A 20,810-nucleotide genomic window follows, 5' to 3' on the forward strand; every position below is an offset into this window, starting at 1 on the left:
CTTTACAAAGCGTGGTTCTCATGATTATCCGACATTTATCCAAGATAATCCCTCAAACCCCATCCCGATGGCTTTGTGTTGGACGAAAACTTGTCATTTAGTTGCCACGAAGAGCACCTTAAGATTGAAATAAAAAACGGCTCCTCTCGACTCTCGAACTCCAAAGCTTAATCAAACCGCACTTTGACCCTGCAATATTCTAAATCATAGTGCTAAAAAGCTTAAATTACAGCGGCCAGACAAGTGTATCAGAAAGATAAGTGTATATGTTTTGCAAAATACAATGCACATGGTGACACAGTAAGCGATATGAACATTTAATGAGATATTCAGTCGAACACGTGGATGTGAACATAACATATATATGATAAATGATTTAGTTTCTAAATTCGAAGTATTATCTGAAAGATATGTTTATCGTTCTGGCCCACTTGACCTATGCAGTTTTGTACAATCGCCGAAAACCCCATTTTTTGTGTAAAGGTGCATCAGAATGGACGGGAAGTTGGGGCAGATCATGAAAATGGTGTACGACGTTGAATCACCGACTAATGCTGATATCATAAACCACTATAACAACTGGACTGATACATATGAAGAGGTAACATTCTTTTCACATTCACGATCGCCCGTGATTAACGCCTTCAATAATCTAGGATCAAGTTACACAGAACTGAAATCTGGACTGTGATACAAAACAACAAACAAAATGCATAATTTCATAAGTTTGCTAAAATCGTTTGAACGTTCAAATACCATACAAAAAATAAGTTATGCAGAAATGTTTTTCGAATCATCAATTTGCGAATTTTTTTTCGAGGCGCTTACTGGTCGTCAATCGTCGGAGCTTTAGAAAGACTCAAATTGTTACTATATAATACAGAATGTACACCATGTAATAAGAACAAGCCCACTTGGGACTTAAGTTGCATCCTTCCGTCCGTCCATCCGTCCGCCCGTCGTCCGTCCGTAGACAGAATCCAGTAATTGTGAGAAGTTTTGAAGACGCCTCAATGGATTGTCCTCATGAAACAGTATTTGGTTTATACATGTATCAAAAACTGGCCCGCAGAATCAAGATGCCTTGTCCACTGAAATCAGTACATTTTTCACATTGTTGAAGTTTTCATAAAAATTTTGAAGACGCTTCGATCAACTACTTGATCTTAATGTATATTTATATCCCCCAAGGGCCCTCAGCATAAGAAAATTTGGGTCGATCGGACACAAGATGGCTGTCCAGTGACCTTTCTGTGCCCAAAAAGGAAATTTTTTTGGCCTGAATTCCGAGACCTATAGCCTCATAATGATTGCCATTTACCATTGAAAACTGTGATGGATATTCTTTGGGAAGGTATCGGGTTTTGCGATCAGTCGATTATCTTGATGTTTGATTATCATTAGCGCTGTTAAGGATACATCTCCTCACATGGAATTGGGGTCACCCAATTTTTATTGTCCTTGCCACGAGGAAGAGTTAAATATTGGCCTACAATATTTCCAACATTGTCTAATATAACACTTGAACTACAACCTTAAATCTAATAAAAAGAACCCAATAGTTTATCAAACCTGATAAAGGGCGGATTCATTATCAATCTTACCTAAGCCGTTAGTGAATATACATACATATTAAATACTTTGTATTTAGTCGAATGTGGGAATTATTTTTTTTTGTGAATTGTAGGAGATGGGACCGAAGAATTATCGTGGGCCATCAACTCTAGCAAAAACGATAGTAGAATACGTATCGGATAAAGACACGCGTATTCTGGACGTGGCTGCTGGCTCCGGGTTATTGGTCGTCGAAGTAAAACTGCATTCTCTCTCCATTGCGATTACGTCTATCTAACTTGAAAAAATATGATAGGTCTCTCTGCAGTTTATTTTCTGTATTTATGTTTCAATGATTTAGCTCAGGAAATTGGGTTTTGCCGGATTGTTTGATGGGTTAGACCCCGCTGTAGAGTGGGGGAAAACTGTTATTGAGAAGAAACTGTATGAAAACTATTACCACTACTTCATAAACCCCGATGAACCTTGCAGTCTAGCTGATGGTAGGTGAATGAGTCTCATTGAAATGAGTGGATTTTCTTGCTTTCGAACTAGGAACACGCGAGAATGTATATTTCCTATTTCTAGAATTGTACGACCACGTAACGTGCTGTGGTGGAATAATCCCGGGCCATATTCCCTTTAAAGGAATTCGTGAAATGTTGCGGCTATGTAAAAGAGGTAAACAAAAAGTGGGTGCTAAGACGAGAAAGATCATAATGCGTGAGGGCGTATTTAAAGTTTACTACATTTTTCTACTTTTCAGGTGGTTATGTGTTTATAGTTATGAAACATAGTTACATCCAGCCGGACGGCCAGTTCCCCGGATTTGATGTCTATTTGAAAAGTCTCGTTGATTCTGGTGTCTGTGATCTCGTAGAAAGATCCGTATTCGATCGATATCTTTTTGAAGATCTCGGAATTGTGTTTGTCCTGAAAAAGAAGTAAACATGTTATCCAATACATGTCAATTTCTATATTTAGGTGGAAATAATAACCCTCAGATTCGGTAGAACCTCTTGAATCAGAATAAAAGTGTACATGTGCATATATATGTATATGTGAAAATTTCGTATCTTGCATTTTCATCCTTCTGATCCTAATGATTTTCTTCGGCCTATGTGACCTAAATATTCTATTCTTTATGTCTTGCTTTACGTGGCAAAAAGCAAACGAAAACACGAACGCGTGTACTCTTAAACCGTACGAAGCACGATGAATGAAAACCCGTTCTATATACCAAAGCCGTTTAGACCTTTTCTTCGCTAGGAACATTTTTCATAAATCGATTATATGAGAATTGTATTTATGTCAATACAGCAAGTTCTGTATAAGCATGTATTCCGATTCCGATTCCGGACCGGGTTAAGTCAAGCGTTGTTCGGTTGCAGTATTTCGAAGTATAACGGTAGACAGTTGGGTATTCTTCATTACCCCTCGGCTCTGTCCTTACAATACTTATCAATATCAACTAAAACCTAAGCTTACGTGAGAATCTTGCTTAACATATATTTATCCCGGGCAACCAGCTGGTGCAAAAAACCTGTGTCGAGGGTATACAATGAAATAAATGCGACCCGGTTCACTTAATTGCTGCCTGTTCCTGCAGTAGTAAGAACCCCAGTTTTAGCGCTCTCTGGCTCGGTATAATCTCCACTCTGTTCGTCAAAATTGACCATTCGAAGGGGAGGTGAAAAACCGCTTTGTCCGTATCATACTCGATATTCGAAATGAGCTTACAGTCGGAAACGGTGGATAATTATGAGGTGTTGTTGAAATCGCCATCGCCTCTGGATGTGGTCGACTTTTACAACAAATGGACCGGTTATGACGAGGTACGTACTACAATTTATTCTGAGGAATTATTGATTGACCAGAGCATCGTTATCGAAAATAGATGTCTTTTACCTATGCTACCACACCTAAGACCAAATTCAAATTAAGTAATGCCTACCACCATTAAGTGTTTCAGGGGCGTGGCCAGCCAGTCTTTCTGTATTTTCACGAGCCCAGCCGCGGCAGATAAAGCTAGCTGATAACCGCCCTTAATGTTAAATAACAATCAATGGTCCTGACGTAGCCCCCTAGTGATATTATTACTATAATCATTATTGTTAAATATGTATAGTATCAATAACTCATTCAGAGTATCTCCCCTTATGGTACAGGCGCGGCTTAAAGATGTCCTTCTCTACATATGTATGCATTATGTTCGTGTGTTAGTTAGAACTAAAAGTATCATAGTTATGATTATCAATGACGTCGGGAACAAGACTTCCAGTTCATAGACGGTCAAACGTGTAAAAAGTTACCATTTTCAATGCATTATTCATGATGTTTTAAGAAACTACTATTCAAGTATTCGAAACAAATATACTACTTACAAATATACTTTTTATCTTGCAAGATATATATCATTCGTTCGTTCGTTCGTTCGTTCGTTCGTTCGTTCGTTCGTTCGTTCGTTCGTTCGTTCGTTCGTTCGTTCGTTCGTTCGTTCGTTCGTTCGTTCGTTCGTTCGTTCGTTCGTTCGTTCGTTCGTTCGTTCGTTCGTTCGTTCGTTCGTTCGTTCGTTCGTTCGTTCGTTCGTTCGTTCGTTCGTTCGTTCGTTCGTTCATTCGTGCGGCGTTAAATGGTCTGGGCATGGCGAAACCCGTATGTTACGCATAAGCATTGTGTGAACGAGAAATGAATTTTTAACACGAAGGGAGAATTTCTCTCTGTAAATCATACCCGGTATTAAAATTTTGCGTGGAGTACTGCAGTTTTTTTTTTCAAACACACCGTTCCGATATGGAACTATTCTATTCAGTCGTGAGTATTGAGAAAGCAAAACATGTACCCTATCTATTGTATACTTGTCACACAGCTTAGCAGTGAAATGAAAAAAATACACAAATGGTGTCCATCCTACCTATTCGATAAACTATGATGGTTCACTTTTTTCGAATATCTTTTGTGATCGAATGAAATAAAGTATTTTTGAATTTGAAAAGGCTACCCTAAGCGTCACGCGTGACTACGACTGTATCAACGATGCACCAACTGAATCGAAAAGTGAAAATTTGCTGTAATGATCAACATCTTATTGCAAATTAGCGTAATGAGCTATACGACTAACGAGTGAGGGAAACACCCCTCCAAAGTCATGGAATAGTGTGGGCTATTTGATAAATTACACCCTACTCGACATTGAAATGCAATAACATATGATTCTGTATTGTAGGATGTAAGTACTGTGCACTATCGTGGACCGCCCGTACTGGCAACAACGATTCTAAAATATGTATCTGATAAAATCGTGCATATTCTCGACGTGGCTGCTGGATCCGGCTTCTTAGCTTTAGAGGTATAAATGATAGTTCGTGTTCTCCAGAATAACACGTTATCAGTAAAAATTAAAATGTATATATACGTAATATTCGACAGTTAGAAAAGCTTGGTTATAAGGGATCGATGGATGGATTGGATCCCGCGACAGAGTTTGCAAAACAAGCCATTGAAACTGGGCGGTATAAAGACTTCTACTACGATTTCATCACTGAGGAACCATGTAGTATAGCCGAAGGTGAATATCGTCAATGGGTTGGGTAACTCCTGGATGATCTTACGCATAGATTATTAAATGTTATTCGTATACATTTTCTAGGTTCTTTTGATCACGTGGCCTGTTGTGGTGGACTGATCCCCGGTCATATCCACTTTACCGGAATCCGTGAACTGTTGCGGTTATGTAAAAAAGGTTTGAACTATTTTTAGTTGCAAATCGTTGGAATTCGATCCTCAAACTGATTTTGAATTCAAATCTATCTCATTTATCGTCATTAGTGACCTGTTTATAATAACATAAAACCGATGAATATTTATTTTTACATATTTTTACATATTTTTACATATGAGTATAATAATTAGATAAGTTGGCCTACATCAATATTTCATAGATTTTTCTCAGTGGAAGATTTGTAAATTAGGATTTTTTACTTCTTGCAGGCGGTTATGTATTCATTGCCATGCGACACGATTTCATAAACGAGGGAGAACAGCTGTCTGGACTTGACGATTATGTGAAAGAACTAATCAGCTCCGGGATCTGTAACATTGTTGAACGGTTTGCGTTCGAACGATATTTTTATGAAAATGAAGGACTCGTTATAGTTTTGAAAAAAAACTAGATGTGAGAAATATTTCAATGAATTATGGCAATTTCGTATTTATATTTTCTTTGATCTACACTCGTTGTTAGTCGGTCAAATCGGTGAATTCTATCAAAATCTAAATGGCTAAACTTTCAGTTTCCCAAATTCTCAGCTCGGTATCCGGCCAACTCGTTGGGATATTTACATTCCCAACGCTATACCGAGTATGGCGGAGTCTACTGGATCTTGCTGCTTATATTCTGAAAACAATTTGTTAAGAAGTAATTATATTTTTATTCATGTATTAAGTTTTAGCTCGATACCTATTCATCTGTTATTTATTGATACAAATATTTTATCTCTTTAAAACTCTCGATCGTTCGTTTTTGAATACACGTATATCATATAATTATCATGTTTATTGTCGGAAGAACCAGTATCCTTTATTCCTTATCTCTGACTTCGCTTCGTTTTGAATGGACTCTGTTGGTTCCATTTTGTTCGTCTCAGGTGACTGTGCTGTAATCTAGTTCACCGTATTTCAATTTATCAATAAAATAGCGTTATCTTTACAAATTCTCTATTTAGCGAGTTGTAGGTATTTCATTTGCTTTCATTCTGTTGGATCCAAGTTAAGGAATATGATATTTATACCAAGTGACCCATGAAATTTTCGATTATAAAAGATTCAACTTTTGATAAATGTTTCTGCATGAGAAACAATTGAACTTATGGCCGCCATATCGAGATATATCATCTGACACTATTATTCATTGATTTATCCGGCCTCGAAGACACGACATCAGTTTGAAATATCTTTTGTGAAGTAAGAATTTCGTAATCACTGAAAAAGGTTTATATGTGCATAATGCAACCTCCCCCGGCAGGGATTCGAACCTGATGGCATCGAGATTGCCACGGTACGAAACCCTGCCATAATCGACCGTGTGCGCAGATACATGCGCAGTTCAGATGATGTGATTTTTAGCCAATCAGAAATCCCGTTTTATTTTAGCCCGGGTTTTCCCATTTATAGTTCTTCCTTGAAATTTGCCTCAACGATTATACAACGAGCAATCTGATTGGTGCCGCCAGTTTTCGTTCGGAAAGCTGCGCATGTACCTGCGCACCCGGTCTACTGTGGCAGGGGTTCGTGCCGTGGCTGAGTGTAGCGATGCCATCAGGTTCGAGTCCCTGCAGAGGGAGGATGGCATAATGGGGCTAGTTTTCATACTTCAAGAGGAAATAGATTTAGATTTAGTTTTCAATGTAATTTTTATTAGGTTGAGGAGATTCCATCGACAAAGCTAAAAGTATCCCTGAATGATTGTTGTTACGGCAGTTAAATGAGTATCAAACAACCCCGAAAATTGCCGTAAACGATGTAATACGCTTGGTTTCTACAGAGACTTTTAGATTCCCATCTATAATGCAAATGGACAGAATAGTGACGTAATACACTCAAACGTCCCGCGTTATTGGGAAAACGTGTGACAAGAACTCTCAACTCATCCAAGTCAAATATGTTATTGAATTCTTAACTCAAACGATTTATTTCCGCGAAAAAAATGGGATTCAAATTGACGACTATCGAAAAAACATAGAATTCAATAAAAAACCGAGTTTTCATCTAATTTTATGATTTTTCACTCATCCAAACAATACTTATCTTTGGAATGGGATTCAAATTGACGACTATCGAAAAAAACATAGAATTCAATAAAAAACCGAGTTTTCATCTAATTTTATGATTTTTCACTCATCCAAACAATTAGAAAAAAAAATAATCATGTCCCCAGGGCGCTTCCGTAATTTACACCATGTAATAAAAACAATGTTTTTTTCTTTTTCATGCAGCACCGATTTACACGGCCACTAGCCTATGCATACGCGTAGCAGTGTAGTGCAGCGTCCGGTCCCCCACCTACTAGATTTTCCGATCAAAATTAGACTGCCAGAGGCTGAAACGCAAAAATCGCGTTTATTACAGACGTGTGTGTACGCAGTGGGTTATTGCAACTCGAAATGTATACCTGTTTATCTGGTAAATGGCGAAGACGCCTGGTCTTGACCAAACAAATCGACCTTTCGCAGAAAACTAACCCTTGTTTTCCGTACTGACGGTTGGCGATAACTTCGGCAACGAAATTGCTAAATAAAAATTAATTGAATTTCGATTGATAAATTCTGGACTTTCAGGGGCCGGTCTGCGGCGCTTAGCTAATTACACATCGTATCACAATAAAGGACTCGAACAGCATGTATTCAACCTTTAATCCAATCGACACAACTGAATCCAATACTTTTGAACAATACCTATAATTCCTATGAACCTGACCTAACCACAAACTCCGAGTGCATAGAATTCTAAAACTTTTTTTGCTTTTTAAGAGCCTATTTCGTCAAAAATAGCTGATGGGCTTACAATCAAACTTATCTAAGCCGTCAGTGAATATAGATACATATTACATCCTTTGCTTATCCGAATATTTGCGGAAAATAGAATTGTTTAAACTAATGCTCACAAAAAATTATTGTGGACCATCAACTCTAGCAAAAACCATAGCAAAATAAGTATTCTGGACGTGGCCACTGGCTCTGAGATATTGGTCGTCGAAGTAAAACTACATTCTCTTGTCATTGCGATTGCGTCTATCTAACATGAACAAAAATATTACATCTAGTTTTATTTTTCCTAATTCAGTTCAGGAAATTGGGTTTTGCGGGATTGTTTGATGGGTTAGACCCCGCTGTAGAATGGGGCAAAAGGTGATTGAGAAGAAACTGTATGAAAACTATTACCTCTATTTCAAACCCCAATGAACCTTGTATTCTAACTGATGGGATGTATGCCCTTTTAAAAAATGAGTGGATTCTCTCGCTTTCGAACTCGGAACATGTATTGATGTGTGATTTTCTTCGAGCTCTGTGGCCTTAATATTCTCTTCGATTTTTACCCTGCAAAACTAGTAGGTTTGTACTATTTACCTGTACGAAGCACAATGAAAATGAAAACCTGTTCTCTACCAAAGCCGTCGAGACCTATTCTTCGCTGAAAAAAAATGAGAATTGTACATATAAGATTTGTATCTATGTCAATCCAAAAAGTTTTGTATAAACATGTACAAAGCTTGTATTTAATACGTTACGATTCAAGACCGGGTCAAGTCAATTGGTTGTTCGGTTGCAGTATTTCCAAGTAACGATGGACAGTGCAGTATTCTTTCCTACCACTCTGCTCGTTCATCCTTCAATACTTATCAATGACAACTAAAACGTAGGCATAAACGAGAATCCTGCTTAACATATATTTATCCCGGGCAATCAGCTGGTGCAAAACCTGTGTCGAGGGTATAATGAAATAAATGCGACCCGGTTCACTTATTTGCTGTCTGTTCCTGCAGTAGTAAGAACCCCAGTTTTAGCGCTCTCTGGCCCGGCATAATCTCCACTCCGTTCGTCAAAATTGACTATTCTAAGGGGAGGTGAAAAAAGCTTTGTCCGTATCATACTCGATATTCGAAATGAGCTTACAGTCGGAAACGGTGGATAATTATGAGGTGTTGTTGAAATCACCTTCGCCTCTGGATGTGGTCGACTTTTACAACAAATGGACCGGTTATGACGAGGTACGTACATGACGAAAATTCTACAATCAATTCTAGTGGAGTCTAATGATAATTAAAAAAAATCCCCCATCTGGATCGTAATCTCAAACTCTAGCGATTAAACATCAGTCGTCAAGAAAGATATTAAAAGAATTCGAACGCAGGCCTAAGTTGGGAATATGGATTTTACGACGATATTCTAAGATTAATCGAATTCGCAATTTTTCTGAAACGCGATAGAAATATGCGGTCCTTGCTTTATCATCGTCGCTGCTGTCAATTTTTGCGTTCGAAAAACCTGAGAATGACGAGCAAAAATCTGTTTTTCATTTCTTTTGATGCAAAAATCAAGTTTATCAAGCTAGGGACTGAAGAGCTGATTGATATTCGATCAAAACTTATGTTTCGAAAGAGAGCGAAAATTATCGCAAAGATCGTTATTTGGAAAGTTACACCCGACTCGATATTGAAATAGAATAACATATGATTCTGTATTGTAGGATCTAAGTCCCGTGCACTATCGTGGACCGCCCGTGCTGGCAACAACGATTCTAAAATATGTATCCGATAAAATCGTGCATATACTCGACGTGGCTGCTGGATCCGGCTTCTTAGCTTTAGAGGTATAAATGATAGTTCGTGTTCTCCAGAGTAACACATTTCTATGTTATCAGTAAAAATTGAAATGTATATACGTAATATTCGACAGTTAGAAAAGCTTGGTTATAAGGGATCGATGGATGGATTGGATCCCGCGACAGAGTTTGCAAAACAAGCCATTGAAACTGGACGGTATAAAGACTTCTACTACGATTTCATCACTGAGAAACCATGTAGTATAGCCGAAGGTGAATATCGTCAATGGGTTGGGTAACTTCTGGATGATCTTACGCATAGATTATTAAATGTTATTCGTATTCATTTTCTAGGTTCCTTTGATCACGTGGCCTGTTGCGGTGGACTGATCCCCGGTCATATCCACTTTACCGGAATCCGTGAAATGTTGCGGTTATGTAAAAAAGGTTTGAACTATTTTTAGGTTTTCGGTTGCAAATTGTTGGAATTCGATCCTCAAACTGATTTTGAATTCAAATCTATCTCAATTATCGTCATTAGTGACCTGTTTATAATGACATTAAACCGATGAATATCTATTTTTACATATTTTTACATATTTTTACATATGAGTATAATTAGATAAGTTAATTAGATAAGTTGGCCTACATCAATATTTCATAGATTTTTTACTTCTTGCAGGCGGTTATGTATTCATTGCCATGCGACACGATTTCATAAACGAGGGAGAACAGCTGTCTGGACTTGACGATTATGTGAAAGATCTAATCAGCTCCGGGATCTGTAACATTGTTGAACGGTTTGTGTTCGAACGATATTTCTATGAAAATGAAGGACTCGTTATAGTTTTGAAAAAGAACTAGACGAGAGAAATATTTCAGTAGATAATAAGTATATTTTTCATGATATAAAATATCATTGTATGTGAATAGAGTAGACTCTTATAGTCTTGAAAAAGTGCGAGAAATATTTTGATAAATTTTGGAATTACGTATGTGTATATTTTCCATGACCTAGACTCCTCGTTTATCGATCAAATCGGTGAATTCTACCAATATCTAAATGTAAAACTTTCAATTTCCCCAATTCTCAGCTCGTTATCCGGCCAACTCGTTGAAATATTTACACTACCAACGCCATACCGAGTATGTCTACTGTATGTTTATGGAAACTGCTTATAGTCTGATTTCAATTTGTTAAGAATGAATTATTTTCATTCATGTATCAAGTTTTAACTTACCTATTAATCTATTATTTATTGATATAAATATTTTATCTACTCTTTTGGAGTACATGTATATGGTTGATATAATTATCATGTTTATTGTCGGCAGGACCACGGTATAAGTACATGACGGTGGCCTCTGGTGATAGGATTAAACTTCGTGTCATTCTAATTCGACAGTTAACCTCGCCTAACGCGGCAAACCTTTGGACCTTTGACTAATTTGGACAAAAACGAAATCATTTTCTGACTTCCAAACGTATCTTTCTTAATTAACTTGGACTTTGTTTCGCTCAAACCAATTGTGTCGGTCCCAGTCTGTCCCAGTTCGGCGTCTGTGTTGAAGTTCGCTGTACTTCAATTTATCAATAAAATATCATAATCAAATTCTCTATTTAGCGAGTTGTAGGTATTTCATTTGCTTTTATTTTATTCAATCAACTTACGATATATCAGAGATATCATTAAAATATGATATACCAGAGTGAACCATGAAATTGACCACTTTGAATTTTTCGATTTTAAAAGATTCGACGCTTGTTTCCAGACGAGAAACAATTGAACTTATCTCCACCATATCGAGATATATCATCTGACACATAAAATGACAATTTATTGATTTATCCGGCTTCGAAGACATGAAATCAGTTTGAAACGATTTTTCTTAACTTCTGATTTCGTAATCACTTTGTAAAAGGTCTATTTGCTAGACTGAGAAAAAAACAAAATATTTCGACCCGTCCTGACCTGACCAGACAACCATGATTACACCATGATGATCAGGTCCTTACCAATGTATTGTATTACGTGGACATTGATCTTGTAAGGTAGTCATTATTTTCCACCACCCATGAGACGGCAGACAAATTCTCGAAACCCTAGAACATGTGACTGACGTAATCTTAAAATAATCAGATCGAAGTTTGCCATAGTTCGATAAGCCGCCTGTATATAAGCTACGTATTTTTGAATAATTCATAATTGTCACGATCTAGTCTCATTCTGGTTGCTTATTTGCTTTCGAAACATTTCATCAACGATGGCTGAACTTCTTTCGAATAAACTTGATGACTTCATGAACGAAACTCATGTTTTACCGAAACATGACATCATTAATATGTACAACCAATGGACCACGACGTATGAAAAGGTAAGTAAATGACGACGTTTAACAATGGTTTTTTATTTCGGTCCGTTTCGGTTTCATCGGTACTTATACGTTAAGTAGTTCGTTCTGTGAAACGGACTCGATATAACTATTTGTTTTCGATTTATTCAGGAAGTCGGAGAGAATTACGAAGCACCTAACCGCTTGGCAGAAAGTGTCTGCAGACATGTCCACAATAAGAAAGCATCATTTCTGGATGTCGGAGCGGGCACCGGTCTCTTTGCTGAGGCGGTAAGTTCCTCGCTTTGAATTTGCTTTTGTTTAAGGTTTTCGTATTAAACACGGAAACATACATGCGTAAAACCTGATGCCTACAAGATTTTAAGTTTAGATTTAGTGTTTTTAGGAGCTAAACAAATAACACTCGAAATGCTTCCGTTACAATACTCGGTTGTTGTAAAGACCGTACAAATATTTTTGCAGCTTCTCAAGGCTGGATTCAACGGCCATTTCGACGGGTTAGACCCAGCGACCGGATTTGCCGCTAAAGCAAAAGAAAGGAAACTTTATTATAACTTCTATCACGAATTCATCACTGAAGAACCTTGCAGTATTCCAACAGGTCAGTTATGCATCCGAGAATAAAACTTAATGCGATCGTTTTTATTTTATATATTCATATTTACATCAAAAGTGATATCAATTTGATTTTCAGAAACATACGACAATATCGCAGTATGCGGAGCTATAGTACCTGGCCATATTCATTACAACGCTATCGTAGAGCTTCTGCGTATGATTAAGAAAGGTAATTATCCAATCATATATGTATTCTTCTGGTTTTTCAAAAACTAGATAATTCGATTCAGACACGACGTTACTGCCACGAGGCGCATTGACCGAAAGGTTTAGACAGGCTTGGCGCAATCTTAAGGTTCAAATCCTTATGGTTTCTTGATATCTTCGATGGTTTTTCTCTTTTTGGAGAGAATATTTCAACTGTCCGACGTTGGACGGTTCAATTAAGGTCATCTATTGAGGTTGAAATTTTTTAAAAATGAATCCGTTTTTTCAGGTGGTCACATTTTCATCGCGATGCGCGAAGAATATACGAAAACGAAGTTCTCGGGAATGGACGAATTTTTAGCCGATCTTGAAAATGCTGGAAAGTGCAAAGTTGTCGAACGATCAACATACACAAATCATTACATCCACTACAACGGATTATTACTGGTCATTCAGAAATATTAAAAACTTAATCGGACGAAGAATTAATGCAAAGGATTATCGTGTATCACTGTAAAGAGTTTTTGATCGCCATTCGAATGTAAAAAGTTGGAACAACGAAGTAAAAATGTATATATGTAATCGCTCCATATATTATTACAAGAATACGTCTTTATTAATGTCACTATGTCAATTTATCTGCGGTTGGTTTTTATGCGGGACTATGTCGCGAGTTCAAAAAAAATTGGTGAACAATAAATATAGAACGGGTTTTGACGCTATTTATCGAAAAAAGGTTCGATGTAATATAAATAACAATGACGACGAACAATCCAATAGAATAGATGTTCATATTATGTAAATAGCCAAATGAAGAAAATGTCTAGGCTTGTTGTAAACTGTCTACATGTTTGAGACAGTATTAATGTTTTTATAGTTTGAATAAATGATCGTTTTATTGTCATTTGAAATTCATCATCGTTAATTCATCAGTAATGAAGCCGGGCAAACATCTACATGCGCAACATAGAGGACACTACAAGGACCGAATTGCGCCATGCTCCTAAGCGCAGCGCGCTCAAGGAATTGTATCTGCAGCATTTATAAGCGATAAGCGAAACCTGCTGTTGGTGATATAAACGTTTATTAGAGGTTCAAAACCTCATCTTATATCATCAACTGTTGGTTTCGCTTTGAACATAAAAAAAACTGAGCATATATCAGTCTACCAGTCATTTACAAGCACTTATCGTCACCCGTGTCAAATTGAATATAAAACAATTCTTCAGTTGCTGTTATTTCTCCATTGAAAGGTACCGTGCCATATTGAATATAAAACAATTCTTCAGTTGCTGTTATTTCTCCATTGAAAGGTATCCGAAGTGAGCTTTTTGCACGGGGAGATAATGATTTCATCAATTCTAGTTTAATTCCATATAATACAGAAATTGACACACATGTAACATATATTCAATTTTCGTAAACCCTATAATACGTTCAGTCAAATGAACAGTAAATACTTTTTGATTAATTACATACATAACACATTTTTGATAACACGGTTACGAGTTATCAACGATTGATCCGCTAGCCAAGAAAACTCGTTTATTCCGGCTCGGAATTAACCTCAACGTTCGAGAACGTACTTTGCGCTGCGTCGAAGATTATCAAACATATTAGATATTTGGCGAATACGCTGGACAAAATACGCTGGACTAAACGCTCTCACAAGCCGAATTTGGTGTCATGCACTTAGCTTACACACAGACAAGTCAACATCTCTATATACATGCGGCAGACATAAACCCCACAAATTCCAACTTTTTCATTTCATACGAGATTAAACATAAAACATTATAGACTACGGTTGAATATCGGAACCAAAATGGATTGAATTAATTTCATCATCATTTGCCAATTCAATATCATTTTTTATTCATAACACCACCCGACGTTTTCAAAGCGGAATTAATGAAATCCACGCGACAGATGTAGCATACTTATGCAGATCCATTATCAACCTATTTTATCAAAATATAAGCATCTATTTGTATGCAGTGTATATATTGAAGTTAGCATTTGGCACGGTAATCTAAAAAGATACAGAAATACAAGAAATAAATACAGGACAAAAATGGAATTCAACGCGTACATATCAATACTTTTACTATTTGAATTGTTTTGGATTGTTAACTCGGCTATTTGGAGGGATAAATGGGGCAATGCCTATGAAGAAATCGGATGCACTCCTGGATCCTCGACGATCACATTGCAAATAGGTAACAATATAATGTCGTGCTCCAGAATTCGGATCCAATGTAACGTATTTCGAAATATATGCGGGAATACGTATTCATTCAATTCCATTTCATCATATCAAATCATTATTTACCACCGAAGAAGGCCTTAGGTCTATATACGGACAGCCTCTTAGTTTTGATTTCATTTCGGTAAATCTTTCGAATTCCTAAAATGCACGTGTATATATTACTTTGTCAGGCGTGGTCAGTACAAATCACCACGGCGATGATGAATATCTTCACGTATTGAAACGGGCGGATGATGTGCTTTCACAAGATCACATAGGAAATCTCATTCACGGAGTCATGTCGAAAAAGTTCTTCACGTGTTACACATTCAATCTATCTGAAATACTAGTACCGGCTGAGTATTCGCAGTATGTGACTGAAACGGGTAAAACTACAAGAAAAATCACAATCAACAAATCTAAAAAAGATGAAATTCCTTAAGATCTTTATCGTCTCGATAATCAAGGCAATTATTCCACTTAGTTACATTTTGAAGTAATCTTACAATCGATTCGATTCGTCTGATTGGTATGGTATAAACTTTGCATTCAAAGAGATCAGCTTCTGTTAGCCTTTATCACGAAACTGCTTTGTTATTTTAAGCTTACAATTGGTTCATGGACGGAAAGAAATTGGAATCCTTTCATTTTCTCATCGGATCCTTCGTGAAATCTGTAGCAGTTATGACGTCAGCTGCCAATCTGCCATACTACGTCATCACTCCTTTGCCTACATCGGGAAAGGAACAACACTTCGAATTTGAACGGAAGGCCGGGCTGTTAAAAGGTCCCATCTTGAATATGCAGCCATTCTATTCATCTACTGTAGCTCTGACGATTAGTGACTATGTTCGCGCAACGAAGAGAAATCGCATATTATTGCTTTATGATATCGCATACATGACAGGTTGGTTTAATGCGTGAGTTTCTAATCAAATCGTTTGGAAAAACGCGTATATTATTTTACATTATTCATTATATATAAATGAGTTTGATAATGACGACAGGAAATATGTTGCGTATGCAATTTTCTAAATCAATTAAGTGAGAATATTGTTTTTTCTAATCACCAGACACGGCGGCAATCGATAATCAGTTACACGGAGGCAATATAGAATTCACGTTACATTTTGCGTTGCGTAAGCCTATGTATGACGTACGCTATAATCACGTGCCAGGGACGCATCACGAATCTGTGCAGGAGATTGCCTACACTATTTTCATGCACGACATCAATACTGTGATTTTCTTTTTTCACGCCAAAAACAGATGGAGCAACTACGAACGAGTAGGTATAGATCCCGGTTGCTAACATCTGTGTTTGTGTGAACATGCCAATATTTTGGCACAATAAGGGGCACTTTTCCGAAATTTCTGGGGGTAATTGCCCCCTGCCCCTTCTAAATACGACCCTGCATACCCCATACTCGAGATAAATTTTCACGAAAATACCCCTTGTTTCATGACAGCTCGCCTACTTATTTCCGCCGCCTGATTCTTTTTTTCAGTTGGTCCATGAGATCGAAACAGATGAGAAACACATTACTTGGATTTGCGGTACATTTGTGAGTTCAAGCGATATTCCTTATAACGTCTGGCCACATAAATTTCTTTTTTTATAGTTTGTTGCTTTAATTTTTGCAAGAGAGAGATGTTGATCCGTCGAATAATCACCAATTTGGCATAGTTTTCAATCTAGTTTATTTTCTGGCAAATTGTCAATTAAAACTGAAATGAAACAATAATAACAATAACAATCTCACCTCTGAATTGGATTTCTTGGCCGATCGTCAACATGAAAAGGTCAGATTGCGTCGTTTTGTCACCGTATCTCGTATCTATATCTAAGATTACATTTTATTTTAAGTCACACGTTCGAGTAAACAAATAAACCATTCACATATTTTCCAGATGGATTTTGCCGAAAAACCAATGACCTATGGGATGGCGTTGAAGCTTTTTACCCCTCTGATAATGCTACCCTCGACTATGTCTCAGAAACGGCTTTACAAACCGCTGAAGCAGTCAGCCGTCGATATGTACTTACTTCATTTCGGCGCAATGTTACGCATGCAGTTGAAAACTTTCGATTTAGAAAAATTCGATACATTGAGATTCTACGAGAAAATGAAATCGGTGAATATAGCGTGTAAAAATCTTCAAGAGATTGAAGTCAATTGAACACAAAACCAATCGTTTTGTTCGTTTAAGGCTCATTTAGATTACGTAACAAATGGAATGGTTATGTGTAATCGGTCTAATCCTACTGGAAAAATGACGATGTTCAAACTTTCAATGCATGTTGAATACGACACATTCGGCATACGACGAAATGCTTACATCACTATTAGAGATTACGATGATCTGACCAGGGTATGATAATAAGAATTTTAAAAATTAGAGAATATTATTTTTCTGATTTGACAATGCTTGTCTAAAAATCAAGTTGCGTTATAGGTCATGTGGCTATATGCCAATCTCTGCAACCGATTTTACCGCTGGTTTGAGCTGGTTAGTGTTATCTACGAGCAATTATCTAACTATCTAGTTAGATAATTGCTCGTAGGTGTTATCTATGCATGACTTATGACATGATCTACTACCCTCGATTAATTACCCGTCTTTCAGGTTCGTTATTGGTACGCGAATGGACCCACCCCTGAAACAAGAATAACGCCGAGAAAAAATATCTGCAACATTTCCTACACTTTACCACCGACCAAAGTACTCGTAGTAATAGTGAGTGAAATATCCAAGAAATTATTCATTGAGACAATATTTAAGGCTATCATAAAAACCCCTAAACTAGTGATTCAATGATAACTATAAGCTCTGTCTGTGATCCTGACGTTTCATCCCTTCTTCAGAGTTTATTCAAAATGACAGTAGATAGATACAGATAGTAAGTTTGATAAGCCGCACTGGTAAGCTCTCCTGAAGGGAGATTGATAGAGGTCAGGATCACAGAACTTATATTTATTCACTAGGGTTTTTAAGACTGCGACTAAAATCTAAATTAAAACTTCGATACTTAAGCCTGATTTTTACCAAATATTTTGAGCAGGACGAACCATTTGTTTATATGCTGGACGATGAATTTGGTAGGTTGAAGGGAAACGATAGATTCAGCGGCATATTTGTCGAGTATTTTGAGTTGGTGGCTGAACATGTTCGTAAAAACTACGGCTTGAAATTTCATTACGAGTTGGTGCACAAACCGGGCCTCGATTACGGACGATACGAGAACGGGACGTGGAACGGTGCCGTTGGTGAAATACTATCCGGTAGATATGAGGTAATGAGCATGAAATGGGTGTTGTTTTCCATTGAAGAAAAACCCACAGTACGAAGTGAGCTAAAAGAGGGCGTTTCGACTCAAATGCTATGAGCTTTTGTTAAAATGGCTCTAAAATGGCTCGTGGCGTTCGAGTCGAATCGTCAAAATCCTCGAATAGTTTTACTTCGTATTGGAGGTTTTTTCTTCAGTTGAATAAGAAATTCGCGTGACTGTGGAAGCCAACACTTTCCCTCAATCTCCCATGAATAGTAAAACGATGGCACTAGTAGTTCACTTATGTAATGATGTAAGACTTCGATACGCGAACGGAAATGCTGTAAAACGATACTGCAATCTGCAAAAGAATTTCTACTCGTTAATAGTGAATATTCAAATCAACATCTATGTTGATTATGGATATTGTATTATGTAATTATGTAATTAAGTTTTAGCGGAGACGCAGAACCGACTTGATTTGAATACGAATATTTTGTGTTTTGATTGTTTCAGATAGTATTAGCGGCTATAAGTAAAACATATTCGCGAATGGAAGTGATATCGTTCACGCCTGGAATTGTGAGCGACGGTTTAACGTTCATTTACCGACCGCATCACGAAGCAACGAACTTCTACTATTCGTTCTTGAAACCACTCGGATATTTCGCCTGGCTCGTCGTCATTTCCGGCATCGCGTTGACCGCATTTACGCTACGCATATTCTATAAACTGAATCCAACTCACGAAGAAATCGACGCCGAGCATCATTTTACGATGCGATACTGTTTATGGTACGGCTACACGACGTCTTTGCGGTTGGGTGCCCCGATGACGCCGACCACTGTCCCGATGCGCTTGTTCACCTTTTTCGTAATGTTTTTCGCTATGGTTGTCATAAGTTCGTACACGGGAAACATGGCCAGTTTTCTGACCGAGGAAACCTTCCTGGATCAGCTAGATAATTTATCGCAATTAGCGACGCAGACGAAGTTTGCATACGGTTTCGAAGTAGGAGGTACGGACGACATGTTCTTCGCCAATTCGAAAGATCCAGCTTACAGTAAAATGAACGCACATATGCGTAAACATAACACGACAGTCGAAAGCATCGAAGCCGGAATCGATAAAGCGATGAACGAAGATTACGTGTTCATAACGCAATCGATCGGTGTCAATTATTTCAAGGGTAAGACCTAGACGAAGCTAGTTAAGTGGCTGGTAAACAGCTCCCGAATGATCATTTAATTCACCTAAAAGGCGAAATAACTCGTTATCTACCGGTACTTCGGAGATAGCGATTCGTTTAAAAGAGTTTCACGATTGCTCCAGAAATGCCTTATATTTCCAGCGTTGAAGAAGTACTGTAAACTGAAAATGGGCGAGGGACGGATATCTATACACGAGATTGCGATACCGATGGCGAAAGATTCTCCTTACGTAAAACCATTATCGGACGCAGTCAGAGAGATCCGTGGGTCACATCAGAGCAGAGATATAATCAACTAGTAGGTATAGAAAGAGTTACGGGATCAAAACCACGTGTGTGACTGTCCTGGTATCGCAATGGAAATGTCGTTAGCCTGTTCATTTGAATTTCCTAAATCACTGTTCTCTATTTGTGCTTATTTCTATAGTTGGTTGCACGGTAAAGATCCATGTTTGAAGACGGAGAATGTCCTACCGAAACAGATCAGCTACGCAAATTTCAGCGGCGGGTTCATAATGCTCGGTATCGGAGTCGGAATCTCATTTTTAGCGTCGGTTATCAAACGCGTTTTGATACGTTTCAATTTGTGTTCTCGAATCATACACCCCAAACCAGAACGGAATCCTCCGGGTAAAGCGCCGTCGATACGGCGAAATCAAGTGGGCGACGCGATTGAAGTGAGATTACCCACGACGACCCAGCCTGGTTTAACGGGTAGATTAGAATCGGTCACGAAATTCTAGGTATCGGTACTGCAGCAGCATTTTGGTTACGGCAAACAACGAACAAGACATCCACAAAACTTCGATAATACTCATGTACACTATCTGGTCGAATAAAATCTCCCTTTGCAATTAAAAGTAGATTTTTGTCTGAATTCTGTTATGGATCTGTTTCACAAAATTGTGATACCTAACTACAGTCCAGATTTGGTTGAATCCCCACGTTATCTACTGGTGGAACTCAAAACATACGATATAGGCCGGGAAAATCTTCGTTGGTAACAACGATAAGGCCCTGATTTATCTCTGAAGACCTTCGGCCCTTCTTTTGTGTTGCGCATGTAATCACAGTAGGCAATAACATAA

At 37.8% G+C, this 20,810-nt stretch overlaps 5 protein-coding genes across 5 annotated transcripts; all 5 read left to right on the forward strand.

Annotated features, from left to right (window-relative positions):
- The first annotated feature begins 463 nt into the window (after nt 1-463).
- Nucleotides 464-2,619, forward strand: LOC141906428 (methyltransferase-like protein 27). The gene is made up of 5 exons (XM_074795725.1): nt 464-601; nt 1,688-1,810; nt 1,916-2,057; nt 2,143-2,235; nt 2,321-2,619. Exons 1-5 carry the CDS (start codon nt 494-496, stop codon nt 2,500-2,502), a joined length of 648 nt encoding a protein of 215 aa, XP_074651826.1. The 5' UTR covers nt 464-493; the 3' UTR covers nt 2,503-2,619.
- Nucleotides 2,620-3,038: 419 nt separating this feature from the next.
- Nucleotides 3,039-6,206, forward strand: LOC141906429 (uncharacterized). The gene is made up of 5 exons (XM_074795726.1): nt 3,039-3,389; nt 4,781-4,903; nt 4,984-5,122; nt 5,204-5,296; nt 5,545-6,206. Exons 1-5 carry the CDS (start codon nt 3,285-3,287, stop codon nt 5,724-5,726), a joined length of 642 nt encoding a protein of 213 aa, XP_074651827.1. The 5' UTR covers nt 3,039-3,284; the 3' UTR covers nt 5,727-6,206.
- A 2,884-nt stretch (nt 6,207-9,090) lies between these two features.
- LOC141905359 (uncharacterized) lies at nt 9,091-10,737 on the forward strand. The gene is made up of 5 exons (XM_074794201.1): nt 9,091-9,319; nt 9,799-9,921; nt 10,008-10,146; nt 10,228-10,320; nt 10,556-10,737. Exons 1-5 carry the CDS (start codon nt 9,215-9,217, stop codon nt 10,735-10,737), a joined length of 642 nt encoding a protein of 213 aa, XP_074650302.1. The 5' UTR covers nt 9,091-9,214.
- Nucleotides 10,738-12,046: 1,309 nt separating this feature from the next.
- Nucleotides 12,047-13,897, forward strand: LOC141906044 (methyltransferase-like protein 27). Its single transcript, XM_074795193.1, has 5 exons — nt 12,047-12,249; nt 12,379-12,498; nt 12,691-12,829; nt 12,923-13,015; nt 13,283-13,897. The coding sequence occupies exons 1-5, from the start codon at nt 12,139-12,141 to the stop codon at nt 13,456-13,458; spliced, it is 639 nt and encodes a 212-aa protein (XP_074651294.1). The 5' UTR covers nt 12,047-12,138; the 3' UTR covers nt 13,459-13,897.
- Nucleotides 13,898-15,033: 1,136 nt separating this feature from the next.
- Nucleotides 15,034-20,563, forward strand: LOC141905360 (glutamate receptor ionotropic, kainate 2-like). The gene is made up of 12 exons (XM_074794203.1): nt 15,034-15,212; nt 15,433-15,627; nt 15,846-16,148; nt 16,315-16,529; nt 16,750-16,806; nt 17,153-17,377; nt 17,453-17,614; nt 17,870-17,980; nt 18,306-18,536; nt 19,029-19,701; nt 19,864-20,020; nt 20,150-20,563. Exons 1-12 carry the CDS (start codon nt 15,068-15,070, stop codon nt 20,463-20,465), a joined length of 2,790 nt encoding a protein of 929 aa, XP_074650304.1. The 5' UTR covers nt 15,034-15,067; the 3' UTR covers nt 20,466-20,563.
- The last annotated feature ends 247 nt before the right edge of the window (nt 20,564-20,810 follow it).

Source organism: Tubulanus polymorphus, chromosome 5 (assembly GCF_964204645.1).
Source record: "Tubulanus polymorphus chromosome 5, tnTubPoly1.2, whole genome shotgun sequence".
NCBI lineage: Eukaryota > Metazoa > Nemertea > Palaeonemertea > Tubulaniformes > Tubulanidae > Tubulanus > Tubulanus polymorphus.